This window comes from Rhamphochromis longiceps, linkage group LG3, assembly GCF_057381845.1.
Source record: "Rhamphochromis longiceps isolate RC_006_pf linkage group LG3, R_longiceps_female_GT1.1, whole genome shotgun sequence".
Taxonomy (NCBI): domain Eukaryota; kingdom Metazoa; phylum Chordata; class Actinopteri; order Cichliformes; family Cichlidae; genus Rhamphochromis; species Rhamphochromis longiceps.
Window position 1 is genome coordinate 32,890,124 of NC_140559.1, and position 15,187 is coordinate 32,905,310.

Consider the following 15,187-nt stretch of genomic DNA (forward strand, 5'->3'; position numbering starts at 1 on the left):
TACATCTACACGTGACTGCTGTGAACACCTGAACATTCAGAGAACATAATGTCAGGTCTAAGGAGCTTGGAAAGAAAAGCATCTGGACTTCTTTAAGTTTCTTGAAGATGTTTCACCTCTCATCCGAGAAGCTTCTTCAGTTCTAAAGGTAAAATGGTGGGAGTTTCCCCCCAAAGACGGACAAAAGGACCCCCTAATGATCCTCTACCTAATCACATGAGCCAAGGTGTGAAAACGGGTGTGGGTCACAATCAGCCAGGGTTTCGGGTGCGCTCATTGTGAAACCTAGCCCCACCCTATCATGTGATTTCCTGAGGTCAGATGGCCCAGGATGTGAGTGGGCGTTAAGGCGTCTGGGAAGGGATCTCAAAACTGGATTATAGATGGCAGACAGTTGGTGTCGTAAACCACCGCCTCTGTTCAAAGATGGTCGCTCACAGTAGACATAAAATGGTTTCTTTCACTCCTCTTTCAAACTGTCCTCTCTGTCCAAAATGTGAACATTGGCATCCTCGGAAGAGTGACCTTTATCCTTAAGATGCAGATGGACTGCTGAGTCTTGTCCCGTGGAGGTGGCTCTTTTATGATGTGCCATGCGTTTGTGAAGTGGCTGTTTGGTCTCTCCAATGTAGAGGTCTGGGCATTCTTCACTACACTATACAGCATACACCACATTGTTAAGTTTGTGTTTAGGAGTTTGGAGCAGAACTAAAAAGTTCCTGATATTAAACTGCTGCAAGGATGAAAGCAAAGACAGATAAATTGACTCGCCAGCTATTTCAGTAGATACACCTGTACCTGTTTAGCTAATTGTTAATGCAATGTGGCGTATTTATTCATGTAGATATCATCAAGATGACCTGCTGAAGTTTAAACTAACCATCGAAATGGGGAAGAGAGGTGATGTAAAATACTTTGAACATGGCATGGACGGTCTGAGTATTTCAGAACAGAAACTCAAATAGACACTAGTTACAACCAAGGTATGTAGAAGAGCATCTCTGAATGGGGTACAGCAATGGAAGACCACATTGAGTGCCACAGGAAACTGTTGGAGATGTTGTATAGGTGCTAAATGTATTAAAAATGGTACACTTATATAAAATCTTCACTTTTGAAACAATTTCAAATACGAAAGAATGTTCACTGAGATCTACTACTTGGCTCTTTTTTTCTAATTTGTTTACTGACCAAACTTTCTTCCTCTTTGGAGATTGTTAAAGTTGTCTTTCAGCCAGCTTCTATTTCAGACTTTAATATTGCCACCGTGTGCAGTGAGTCTGTAATGGAGACCAGGGGTTCCATTACCTGGTTGGTATTGTTAATAATAAATTGTTGGATTGGGAATTTAAAATAGGGTAATAAAGAAAACACATTAGTTCTTATGGAGTCTTTTATTAGGTTATTTGACATACGATTAAATTGACAGCTTGTAACAGAAAAGAGACAGTGGGACTGGCCATCCTACCTGTGTCGGAGAAGAGCCAAAGTTAGAGCTGTTTGCAGTTAATCATTTATCAATAACCTAAACATATGTGAAATGAGAACTTGTAAAGGTACTCATCTGTCCTGGTTGCTTCTTGCAGGATGTGGAGCAAAAGAGTGAAAGCGGCTCAATCACCTGCTTAAGAGCTCTTGGAGCAGACCAGTGTGCCGGGTTAGGGAGTATGGTTAAAGAGGGTTTTAATTTAGATAGAAATGGGTGAAGCTTATGTTATTGGTTTGTTTATAGTATGTGTTGGAAATATGTACAGTATATGTTTGTGATGTGATTTAATGTTATTGTATGTTTGTTTGTGTGGAGGGTTATGTGTTCATTTTGATTAGTTAACCCCCATACTTGGGCTATTCCAGATGCTCACCTGAAAAGGTAGAGTATAAAAGGAAGCCATTTTGTTTAGTTGTAGTTAGTGTTTGTGCTGTTATCATGCTCCTTCTTTAATAAAGTGCCAATCCATGGATGTCTTTTACTCCAGTCTTGCGTCATATTATTGGACAGAACCTATGACCGCCGGCCAAAACTGACAGAGTCCATGAGAATCCTAATCATCACCCCTTTTGGATGCCAGCCATCACCCAACATACCCGGTCCTGACTGACAAGTCATGTGACATGAGTGTGGGGTTACCTCAGCCGTTAGTGGGAGTCCCTACACCCTCTGTTACATGCCCAGCAACAGACAGATGGAGTTTAAATCATCAGAAAGTGAGGACACAAAGTGCTCGCAGTAACCCACACCGGGCAAACCTTGCTGCTACACATGTTGGGGTCATAAATCTCTCCACAGCACCGCCACTTTAATAAGCTTTGATATTTTTGACAAATGACTCAGAGATAAGGGCATCTATCTGCTTAAGCTCAAATGCTTATGTTGTTGTTTGTATTATTATACAAAGATTTTCAGCGGCTCCTTTTGAATTATTCTACATTGATGTTAATTTGTGGTCTTGTGTGGAAATACAATATTGATTGGTAACAGCTGTGTACACCAGCACTCTGACAGCTGATGTAATCTCTGAGGTCCAGTTAGCCAGAGAGTTTAATAAGAACTGATGAAAATAAATCACTACTGGCTCAAGCAGAAAGCTGCAGTCACTCAGCACCTCGAGTCTTAGCTGTGGTGACGTGTGCAAAGATGTAAAACAATTTATTATGCCAGCACAATAAATGTTTAACTCTGAATTTGCAATTATTTTTAAACTTATTCATTCCTGTGAAGGCACATTCTGAATCAAAACTCTTTTTAAATTCTTTTTAAAATGATTTCATGCAAGAAAAACTTCTTTTTAAAGTTTCCTGAAGGTCAGGGCTTGCAGCAGTCAAGTCCAAATGTGGTTTCATGTCTTTGTTTTGACTTAGGTATGACTCAAGTCCAGGTCTCTGGTCACAAGGCTGCAGCAGCAGCACAAGAGCAGACGGCAGCAGCTGTTCGAAGGGTCAAACTTGGCCAAGTTATAACCCGAGTGTTTAGTAGGTGGAAATTTCTGTAACACTAAATAAAACCTAGTGAGACCACACAAGATAGTCCTTACATATACATAAGCTCTTGCTAAATATCTACAACTATTAATAACAATTATCAGTTATGCACGCCGGGAAAATTCAAAATGGCATTTCTCAAAATAGCATAGTGTATAAAAAGCCCATTTCCCCCTAGTAGCTACTCGAATTAACTCAACTCAGATTTACTGGTTTTCCATTAAAACCCAGTAGGGGTGGGTTTAAAAAAAATTTTTTTCCAATTTAAATAGATTTTAGCTTGAATAATGCAATGTCGATTCATGAAATCCTGAACCGATTATTAAATATAAATGTATTTTGCCAGAAATCCCAGAATCTTAGGTTAAGCCTCACAAAACTATTTCAACAACCACCAAACATAAAATGAGAGCATGTAAACAGATTCCGCACAAAGTTGTAAACACAAAGCACAGATCGTTCACCCCACATGGTGAACGATCCATATATGGACATCTCTCAAAGCCGGCAGCTCACAGATTCTGATGCTGCAGGTTTTGACACTCTCCGACTAAAATGCACTGAACCAGCAGCAAAAGAAGATCAAAAGTACGCTTCACGTTTGATAAAAATCCTCATTAATTCCCTCTTACCTTTGCTGTTTTGCTTCCATCACCATAAAATCACATTTCCTGCACAGCTCTTTCTCTCTCAAATCTCTTTTTTCTGCATTATTCGCTATCTTATTACGCGCCAGTCTACCGTTGTGTGCAGTGCTGTCAGATGCAGTTTTTTTTCTTTCAGAAATGACCTCCAACAAGAAAGCCTCATTTGTTCTGTTCACCGAAAAAATTTAAACTTTTTAAAAATTATGCCAAATTGCAAAACGATGTGTCTCTAATAAAACTTTTGTAACTTTGCTCTGCTTCACTTCAATAGCATCAGGTAATATTCACATGTTGCTTCATGGTTTTCTTCATTTTTTGTTCTACTGCAAAATATTTTTAAGGTTATCTGCTATAAAAAGCTAGGCCAGGAAAAGCTTCATGTTTTTCTGTGTTTTATCCTCAGTTACTTTGACACAAAGGCATCTGCTGTTATGTTTACACCTCTGATGAAGTCTCACAAGTGTCAGCTTTGTTTTTATATAGAGATATAAAAATATGGATATGTACTGATAAATGATCAGAATTGTAATATTTCTGACTGTCTCAGTCAAAATTGAATTGAATTGAATCAAATCAGAATCGAATAGTTGGTTTTTTGTATCCATTTCCTGGGTTTCAAAAATGGCAGTTTTAATTTTTGTGAAGAAGACGCTCACATGACTCATCAGGTGATGCTCTGACCAGCCAATTGGTGGCATGCAGTGTGACATCACATTTTAGTACCTGCTTGGCAAACCGTGGCGAGTTGATCCGATTAGACACTAATGGAGAAGAAGCTTAATTAACAGAAAATTAATAGCTAATAGCATTACCCCACGTGACCATATCATCCCAATAACTGTAGGTTAGTATAATGCATGAATACTAAGTTTCTCATATTGTTTATGTGTAGCTAGAACATGTTTACACTTACAGAGGTCTAATGTGGCATTAGGAGTGCTATAAGAAAACTTTCATGCTACAGTAATGTGCTGTAATACCTCAGCATACAGCATCTGTTTGAAATTCAGAACAGGAATGAGAGTTCAGTAACCCTGCAACTACTATAAACCTTCAACAGTGATTTAGTTTTAATTTATTAAATAAATTTAACTTGTGAATAAGTTGTAACACAGGCACACAAAAAAACAAAGGGTGTTCATTATTGTTCTTGAGATATCTGGTGGAGATTGTAAAGTATTTCTCCCTTACACCATCATTATTTCTTAAGTAAGTTATGACTGAGTTTTAAGTGCGTTTTCTTTATCTTGTGGGTCTATGACCGGGGAACACCACAAACGTGTACAGGAGACGTTTCAGTGCAACTGTAACATTCCTGACTGCCCGACAGACGGTAGCCTTGGAAACGTGCTCAGCGTCACCAATATTATACAGAAAGCTCCCGTTTGCAAAAAAACGAAGTGCAATACAAATAATATGTACAGAACTGAGAGAATGTCCACGATGTGTCTTATGAGCAATATTAGGCCTGAGGATGTTATTCAAATAAATTATAGATTGTGCTGAAAAACGATAACTTTCACACAGGAAATCATCAGGAAATGATAAAATGTCCAAACGCGCTCTAATCACTCTCTCCCGGCGGAGAGCTCTGCAGAGAATTTGGGCTTCAACATCTACTGGCTCTTCAAGGAAGGGACACGCCATGTCTGACACTTCCTACAGTCAGGTTTCTGACAAAGAGGCGGAGAACGTCAGGGTTAGTTGAAGTAAACCTGCTAGGGGGCAGGTTAGCTTCACGGAGTGTGTCGTCATAGTGACTCACTCAGAATTAATCTAAACTTGCTTTGTGAAACCGAAAACCCAGAGTTTTCGTTAACTCAGGGTATACTTACTCAGAGTTTGCACTAAACCGGCTTCCTGAAATAGGGCCCTGGCGTCTGAAACTATTTTGGTTTTGATGTAAAGTATGACCCTGATGGTAAGTGCGTCATGGACAAAAGTAAAACAGTATGTTGAATGTGCCACACAATGCTCAATTACATTGGTGGGAACTAGTGCGTTAGCGCAGTTAGTTCATTAACGTGTTGACACCATCCAGCCCCACGCACGGGGCGATCCGCAGGAACTCGTTAATGGAGATTTGCAAAAACAACAAGCACGCATGCTACAAACTTTACCCGAGTCATTTAGACAGCCGTTAGCACATGATTCTCCTTATGGGGACCTGATATGTTTAATATGCTGCTGAGAATATAGCCCAGAAGAAGCGTATAGTATAGCTTTATTTTGGAAAGAGCCATTTCTCTGTGATAAACTCTCTTTTCCAAAGATGAGTGATTTCTCGATCAGATAGATTTATGTTTTTTTTTTTTTGTTGTTTCAGCAACATTAAATTTAAAAACTGTACTTTTGAGTTAAAATATATATTTATAATTTTAATAAATGACAAATTAAAAAGGCATGAACATTTTTTTGTATCGAAAAAATATCGAACTGAACCGAACCGTGAATTTTGTGTATTGTTGCACCCCTATCCACTGAGGCTTCATGTGTCTGAAAACTGAGTTCTATTTGCATGACGCAGAAACAGATATTAGAAGCTAGAAAAGTTTTTAAGTCATGTGTCATTCAGATAATTCACTGCCCGGTATCCAATCTTTTAATACATCCATATTCTTAAAGAAGTCTGGACTCTGCTGTCACTTCTGAGAAACCAAGCTGAGTGCAGATGCCATCCTCAACAAGCCTTCAGCGGGTGATTATTTGATACTTGAAGAGTAGATTTTTGCTAGTGTTTTATATTAATGCCTCCTAGAAATTAATGGAAACACTTGAGGTTAACGAGTAGGCACTTGACCACCTGCCAAAACCACGAGGATGACCATTAAGACAAAACAACTTCTCATGTAAAATCTTAGGAATCTCTCCCATCTGGCATTATGGCGAGCTCAAACGAGTTGGATATTGGAAAATGAGAGTGATACCACATCATGTCACAGCGTGTGAATATGTGTATGCGCCTAGTCCGAGTTACATCATGACACAGTGGCTTCAATTACAGTTGAGACTTTTCATCACCATCAAGGTATGTGTCATCCCGTCTCAGACACACTCACACACTCGACACTGTATCAACTGATATAGTGAGCTAGCTATAAGACGCTGACTATTTTAAGACACAAAAACAGATCATTTTTAATTGCTGAAATTGATGTGCGTTTTTGACTGCAAAGCCAAAGGAAAGTTTGTAGCCTTAGCTTTTCTTAACCACACACTATTTAAAAATCATGTCACTAAATCATGGTTTTGTACTGTGACATCCTGTCCACAGTTATTACACTTTAAAAGCCTCACTCTGAGGCGAGACTGGTTGGTGACCCAGAAATCCTTTTCACAACTGGATGAACTAATGGAGTCCAACACAAAGTGACCAGGATGTGAGGAAATGGCACTGCTCAAATATAAAGGATAACCACGCCAAACTGATCGCTTTATATAGATTTAAAACCATCATATACACTGAACAAAAATATAAACGCAACACTTTTGTTTTTGCTCCCATTCCCCATGGGATGGACGTAGAGACCTAAAATTCATTCCAGATACACAATATAACCATCCCTCCCAAACAATGGTCACAAATCAGTCCAAATGTGTGGTAGTGGGCACATCTGCTATATTGAGATAATCCATCCCACCTCACAGGTGTGCCACATCAGGATGCTGATCTGACATCATGAGTAGTGCACAGGTGTACCTCAGACTGCCCACAACAAAAGGCCACCCTGGAATGTGCAGTTTTGTCTCACAGCAAAATGCCACAGATGCCACAAGCAATGAGGGAGCGTGCAATTGGCATGCTGACAGCAGGAATGTCAACCAGATCTGTCGCCCGTGCATTGAATGTTCATTTCTCAACCATAAGCTGTCTCCACAGGCGTTTCAGAGAATATGGCAGCACATCCAACCGGCCTCACAACCGCAGACCTCATGTAACCACACCAGCCCAGGACCTCCACATCCAGCAGGTTCACCTCCGAGATCGTCTGAGACCAGCCACCCAGACAGCTGCTGGAACAATTGGTTTGCACAACCAAACAATTTCTGCACAAACTGTCAGAAACCGTCTCAGGGATGCTCAACTGCATGCCCGTCGTCCTCATCGGGGTCTTGACCTGACTCCAGCTCGTCGCCGTAACAGACTTGTGTGGGCAAATGCTCACATTCGATGGCGTCTGGCACGTTGGAGAGGTGTGCGCTTCACGGATGAATCATGGTTCACATTGTTCAGGGCAGATGGCAGCTGAGAATGTCCCAGTTCTTGCATGGCCAGCATACTCACCGGACATGTCACCCATTGAGCATGTTCGGGATGTGCTTGACCGGCGTATACGACAGCGTGTACCAGTTCCCACGAATATCCAACAACCTCGCACAGCCATTGAAGTGGAGTGGACCAACATTCCACAGGCCACAATTGACAATCTGATAGACTCCATGCGACGATGTGTTGCACTGCATGAGGCAAATGGTGGTCACACCAGATACTGACCGGTTCTGGGTCCCCAGACCCCCAATAGCGCAAAAAACTGCACATTCCAGGGTGGCCTTTTGTTGTGGGCAGTCTGAGGTACACCTGTGCACTACTCATGATGTCAGATCAGCATCCTGATGTGGCACACCTGTGAGGTGGGATGGATTATCTCAATATGGCAGATGTGCCCACTACCACACATTTGGACTGATTTGTGACCACTGTTTGGGAGGGATGGTTATATTGTGTATCTGGAATGAATTTTAGGTCTCTACGTCCATCCCATGGGGAATGGGAGCAAAAACAAAAGTGTTGCGTTTATATTTTTGTTCAGTGTATGTATATTTAATGGATTATTGTAGAGATAACAGATAGTGCTAAGTCCATTCATTTATCATCATCAGTGTGGCACCAATAGGGCGCCTCATCAACAGTTCAACAGCCCGCTCTGAAGATGGGGGTCCCTTCTGTGTGAGCCTAAAGCGTGTGATGCAGGATTGTCCAATATTGTGACAGCCATATTTCCTATGATTGTCATATTTTTGTGATCTGCATCATCAAGAATAATTTAACTGAAAATTTGCCAATAATCAACAGAAACATTTGGATTATTATCTTAAACAGTAAAAGGTCAATGTTATTGTGGTTTTGCAGACATGCAATTACTAACCATGTGACATTAGTGTGTTCCCCATTTTGGATGACTGGATTCTATTACTTGAATGATGGACTTTTGTACATTTTGCCTGTATCTAAATTAGTATATGTATGCATGTAGGCTGCAATGCTAGGGCACAACTTTCACTTGAAGCCCCACCTTCCACCCAAATTCTGGTTTGTGTTGCACTTTATCAAGTTGTTCGACTGCCTGGCTAGTAGTTAGTGAGTATTTGCACACAATCATGAAAAAATGGCAACTATGGTAATCTGCTAGCAACCAAAACAATCAGTGGGAGTATTTTGGTGCTACACCATCTCTGAGTTTCACCTAGAACGAGCTAATAACCTCCAAAAGAGTCAAGGAATACACAGGATGGACAACTTTCAAGCAACGCACACCAAACCTCAGTAGCGGAAATTGTTTTCTATCACCCTCAAGTGGCCAAAAATAAAGCAACTGCAGGTTTTAAGCCACAACAATTAGGCACAGATATTTCCATACAACTTAAAAAAAAAAAAAAAAAAAAAAAAGATATTTTCTTAGACTTGAGGTTTCAAGATTTCATGACGTAGCATATACATAATGTATTGGGGGTTGCACTGACTAATAATTTTTAATGTTAAATGACATGACACAGACTTGGACTTAGGTTTGAGGAACACAGTAAAATCAGACAGACTGGATCCAGATTGTCTGGAAAACTACTTTAAAGCGTCCCGGCCAACGGGCATGGAAGGGCAAAGCCACAAAAGACAATGAAAATGAATGGTGGGAACTCCAGGAAGAATGCTTGCACATTAAAGAGGAAAAGTAAAGAAGAAATGATGGTAAAAATAAATAAATAAATAAATTTAAAAAAGCAAAAACGACAAAGTGGAGAAAAGGGAACAGCTGCTCTTTTAAATCCACTGGTTTGGATGATAACCAGCATCAAATTTCACAAACCAAAACCCTCTCAAACATTTACGAGGTGTTTGGTCATATGGTGAGTATGTAGGCTAAATGCGTATGTGACTCAGACAATGTTTCTATAAGGTCAGTGTGTCTTTGAACTGAAGGAGCGCTTAGATTTCAGTATCTTGCATAATCACATAATCTAAACATAGGAAATTAGTCAATGTTTTTATATCAGTGGCTTAATATGTGATGGAAAAGGTAAGATAAGGTAAAGGTAAGGAGTGTAGCTCAGCTCTGGCTCTTTAGCCTCCTATAGATAATTGGTTTTAGTTTTATAGCATACTGACAGCTTTAATTTGGGCACACATGGCCAGAAAAGCTCTGAGAAACCCACTGTACACGACCTGAGCAACAGCTGACAGAAAACAGCAGAAGCAGATGGTGCAGCCTTTAGCAATTTGAGATGTTTTAGTACAGTTAAAAACAGATTTATAGCACAATAAATACTGAAATCAAGTCAATACACAACCTGTAAAGAAGTTAAAATTTGTGTCATTGATGCCTACCACCTGGTGGCTAAAAAATATAATAATTGCAATTTAATCATCATTGATCTGTCCAAATCTGTCCCACCACAGTTAGCCTAACCAGCATCAAGCCATGTAAAAGTAAAAGATGACCACAGTCACCACTTTTCCTAATTTTTGGCACTCCCCAGATTCACATATCTTTATCCAAGGCACTCTCTCGACGGGATCTCTTTGGATCTAAAGTGCCATCCCTTTCTTATTTTATCCTGTCATACATTTGGATGAAATCAGCATAGACCTTCTTAACTTGTCTCCAGAATTGTGCTTTATGTGGTTGTGTTGAACTTCATTAAAAAAAACACCATTAGTTGATGCTTAAATCTGATGCTTAAAAGTAAAGATTTGTGCTTCGTATTAAGCTTCATATTTTAGTCACAGCTACTGATAGGTTGCTGGTTTGTGCAAGATTTCCTAGGCCTAAGAAATAGTGGTGTCAGATCAGAAAACACTTTAATATGTGTTTTTATTATTAATTGGAGCACCTGCAGTCTTCTGAGCGGTCCCTTAAAATCAATTACAATTGTTTTGATGGCATAGTTTTAAGTCAGGAATTAGAGAATACTTCTCAGTGGGTATCTGACTTGGATGCCTTCCGGTGCCTCATAGGTGAGAACCTAGGCTCTCTCAGATAAATAAGAGATTATGTATCTGGGCTGGCTGGCGATGTCACCTTGAAAGAGATGAAGGCGGCAATCTGGGAGACAGACTGAAGCTCTGTTTAGACTGCCTAGGACTCATATAAATGGAAGAAGATGGATGGATGGATGGATGACTCTATTCTTTAAAAGTCTAGATAAAACAGTACAGTACTTCAAGCTTGAATGTTTTATAGATCTTACATAAATGTAAAACTTATGGATTATGGGTGAATGAGTGAATACATGAATTAACAGATGAATGACCAAATGAGTGGGTTTCATTCATGGAAATAAAAGGCTGCAAACTGCAGTGAATGAGTGAATGGGTGAATAATGAATGAAACACTGAGAAAAGAGATGGCGATACAAATGAAAGGTAAAGACATTGTGATCTGACCATTAATGGATCCAGTTAAAAGTCAAACTGTCAAACAGCTGCTATGGTAACAATGAAGATACCATAGGTGGTTACAATTAACAACTTCTATCCAAACATCTTGAGTTGCCCACAGTTTCTTCACACCAAGCAAAGGAACATCTTCACCAAGTTGGCTATTCTGAGCCAGATTTTGGAGCAACATCAACGTCTTGTTCTAATATAGCAAACGAATCTGGAATCTTCCACTGCAGTTAATCTTAAGACTCACATAAACATCTCTCAGACATGCCTGTAGCAGCAAGTAGGACTAGCATATACAGCCTCAACATTTTGTTAGGCCACTTCACTGAATAACTACAGAGCTTTATTCTCTTTGCCCTCTTTACTTTGCAGTGATATCAGCTGGGTATTAGATGTTTACATTCATCTCCTCCTACCTGGATTTGATTGAAATGGGAATCGAAATCGAGGGAATTCATTGTTGTCATCAACTAAAGAACATATGTTTGGTGGTACCATGCATGTACACACATGAATAAAACTTTTAAATACTTGGATCTAGACAGATGGGACACCCACATATACATGCATAGCCCTGTCACGTGCAGTTGTTGTCTTCCTTTAGCTGTAAGAGCTGTTTGGGCCAGGGTTAATACCAAAGGACTATTTCCAACTTGCTAATTGTTCCATATGCACACGTGACATACAAGAATATAGTCGCGACTGTGGATAAAAGTCTTCACCAACATTTAGCAGGATTTTAAGGTTGACTGTTTCTCAACATTCATCATTAGTACTGTTATTCTTTGTATTTGTACCCCCTGAAAAAAGTCACACAATAAAAAATGTTTTAAAAAGACAAAGGTAGTTTTTTTTAAATCTTGATTTTACATTATATTTGGTTAGAAATGTTATTTCTAACAAAAGAAATAACATTTCTTTTTTTTAGCAAAATGTTTTTTAACATTTATCCAGGTTGTGATTGTATGACTTTTTAAAACTTTTTTTGTTGCATATTCACATTTTCTCCACACATATGAAAGGTAAAGGCATTATTAATACAAAATGCACACATGCATTGCATTTGTCACTTGCAGACAGAAAAAGAAATGAAACACAAAGATTTTCCTCTCTCACCCGTGTGCAGGTTTGAAGGTGTTGCCGCTGTTTGAGATATACTTGGTTTTACCCAATGTCGAGTGACAGGTGTTGCCGCTGTTGATCTTTGATGGTTTGTTCTGTTTTGGAGAACCTTGGTCCTTCTTTTCCTCTAACATGGCTATAAACATCCATACACATTTATGCACACAAACAGAGGCACAAGCAGCTCACACTTCCTTACTTAATCCTGTGTTTAACCACATTCATACACACCTGCACAATTTTTATTTAAGATAGAAAGTTTTGAGTCCTTAAGACTTGATCCATCCAACAATCCCAACATTAAGAGAGAAAAAGGGGAATTTTTGTGAATTCCAGGTTTACAAATAAAAATGTAATGCTTTCTTAATAAATCCAGTGCTCGTATTTCTTTTGTGATGAAATCCTGAAGAAGCAGATCCACATTTACAAGTATTTTATGTTACCGGAGAACATCACCAGCCCAATCTGCTACATGATAAATACTTAAAAAAAACCCCCAAAAAAATCCCCCAGAAAAAATAGCCAGTAAATCGTTGCAGCTTTCTATAAAGTATATTTTCCAGTTGTCCTTGATTTCAGATTTCCAGCTATCCCAGGGGTAGGGTGATCCAGAATTCAAGCATTTCAGATTTTTTGAGGCTTAAGCCATTAGTGGCCTCAGCGGTATTTGAGCCGCGAGAGACTGAAAGACAATCCGGGAAGAACGCGGCACTAAACTACACCCATCCCACTGAGGCAGCAGCTGGAGAGGGGGAGAAGGGATAGAGACTGAAGAGGAAGGAGTGAGATTCTTTGGAGAGACAGATGCAAGCAAAGTATAAGTTATGATATACATAGAAGATCAAAACGTCTCATCTGTTAACCCTGGCACAATTAATTTTTGAAGTGTTACTGAAGCATGTTTTTTTTCTTGATCTTTTTTGACTGCTACAGACACAAACATTGTACAGGAAGCCGCTTCAAAGTATTTAGTCAAGCTTCTGTAAAACTACAATATTACCCAATGAGATAAAGTGGGTTACAGTTATACAAACATTTAACTTAAACAGAACTGAGCATGTGCATACATCCAAATACAGACGTGTGCTGTTCTATGGCAGCCGCCCCCAGCCTTTTTTGTGCCACGGACCGGTTTATGCCCGACAATATTTTCACGGACCGGCCTTTACATACAACAAAATAAAACTAGTACCGGTACCGAAAAAAAGAAGATTTATTCATAACATACGTGAAAAGACCCAGGAAAACAGAGTTAACGATAAAAACGATAACAAAATAACACTGAAAACCCTGAAAACCATACATTTCACACCTGAGCCTCAACTCTCGTGGCCCGGTACCAAACGACTCACGGACCGGTTCCGGTCCGAGGCCCGGGGGTTGGGGACTGCTGTTCTATGGTATGGTATTTCATAGTCTGGCTTCGATGATGGAGTTGAGTAGATAGCTGCAAAAAAAAGGGGGTGGGGGAAAAAAATTTTTGAGTCAATGTCTGTCCGACTTTGAAGAAAATCAATTCAAATCAATTTTAGCAGTAATGAGACTCACAGTGAAGATAACTACTTGTAATATGCAAGTTAAGATGAATAATAACTGCTATAAATAGAAATAAATAGACTCACATATTACATTATTTATAGCTTGTCTATAAGTGTAGCTGGATCACTGTATAGTATTATTGTATTATACAAAGTTTTGGCATCATCAAATATACTAAGGACTTCTACGTTTATCACAGGCTGGGTTTTTGTTTAGTGTTTTTAGAAATAACACAAGCAAGAATCACCATATATCTGTATGTCTACAAATGGACTTCTTATCATGATCAGTACGCCATTATTTTATACCTCTCTCACCATCTAAGACCATCTCTGAATCGAGGAGGGGGCCTAAGGGTACATCTTTCGCCGTCTTACAATGCTGCGATTGCAGCCATTCCCCAACTCTCTGTGAATGGTACTCAAGGTACTCATGGCCATTGATCAGTGGGTTTTGGTCAGTGGTTGCTGATCAATAGTCATGAGAATCTGCATTATTAAGATTAAGGAACTGACCTCCCAGCCCATTGTTCCTTCAGTGGGCTGGTTTCAGTCATTATGCAAATGTACTGTTTATAAGATTTGGAGAAACCTGCAGTCAGCTGAGACTGAAGAAGTCACTTGGATGAGTGACGAAACGTTTCTCCCACTGAAAACACTACGTCCAGATGAACAGAATGAACCTTTGGGGTAACTATGATGTAGAATATCAGACAAACCAATGGCAACCAATATTTCCAGGCAATACATTTCTTTTTTAACACACAGTCAAGGTAATGCTTTAAAGACAGCAGATTTAACTTAAAGATACTGCTCTTCTGACCTCTTGTGGCGTTCTGTGTTAAATACATAACATGGTCTTATTATTTGTATGCATTGAACAAGTTTTGTTTTTTAGCATACCTTTCATAAATATCCATTCATCTATCCGTCTGTTTAATGTAGGCTTTTAATTTAAGTTAATAGAAGCAATTGTTCGATTCATTCTCGATGGTTGCTTATCAAACAATTTTCGAACTGGTTCTGCATAGAGAATAAAGTTCGAATGTGCATAAAGTTTTGTCAAAGTCCAAGAGTTTATTACTTCAATAAAACTAACCAATAAAACGAATACATTTATTACTGACATGAAACTGTTGCTGTGTTTCTAGACTACTGTCAGCTGATGCTTGACTTTTTTTGTTCTCTTATACTGATGAAAACTGGTGTATCAATATTAACAATCAGCTGAAGCATCA

General features: G+C 39.3%; 1 protein-coding gene across 3 annotated transcripts in view; it reads right to left on the bottom strand.

The window, feature by feature from the left end:
- The window catches only part of LOC146674180 (uncharacterized), an 83,705-nt gene extending 70,626 nt beyond the window's left edge, over positions 1 to 13,079 (bottom strand). For 2 of the 3 annotated variants that reach the window (XM_085394609.1, XM_085394601.1), the window contains exon 1: positions 12,406 to 13,077. In XM_085394609.1, coding sequence (XP_085250735.1) covers positions 12,406 to 12,557 — 152 coding nt within the window. In that variant the 5' untranslated portion in view covers positions 12,558 to 13,077. Of the gene's footprint in view, positions 1 to 12,405 lie in introns of all 3 variants that reach the window. The other variant, XM_085394617.1, reaches the window with a different exon arrangement.
- Between the last annotated feature and the right edge of the window lie 2,108 nt (positions 13,080 to 15,187).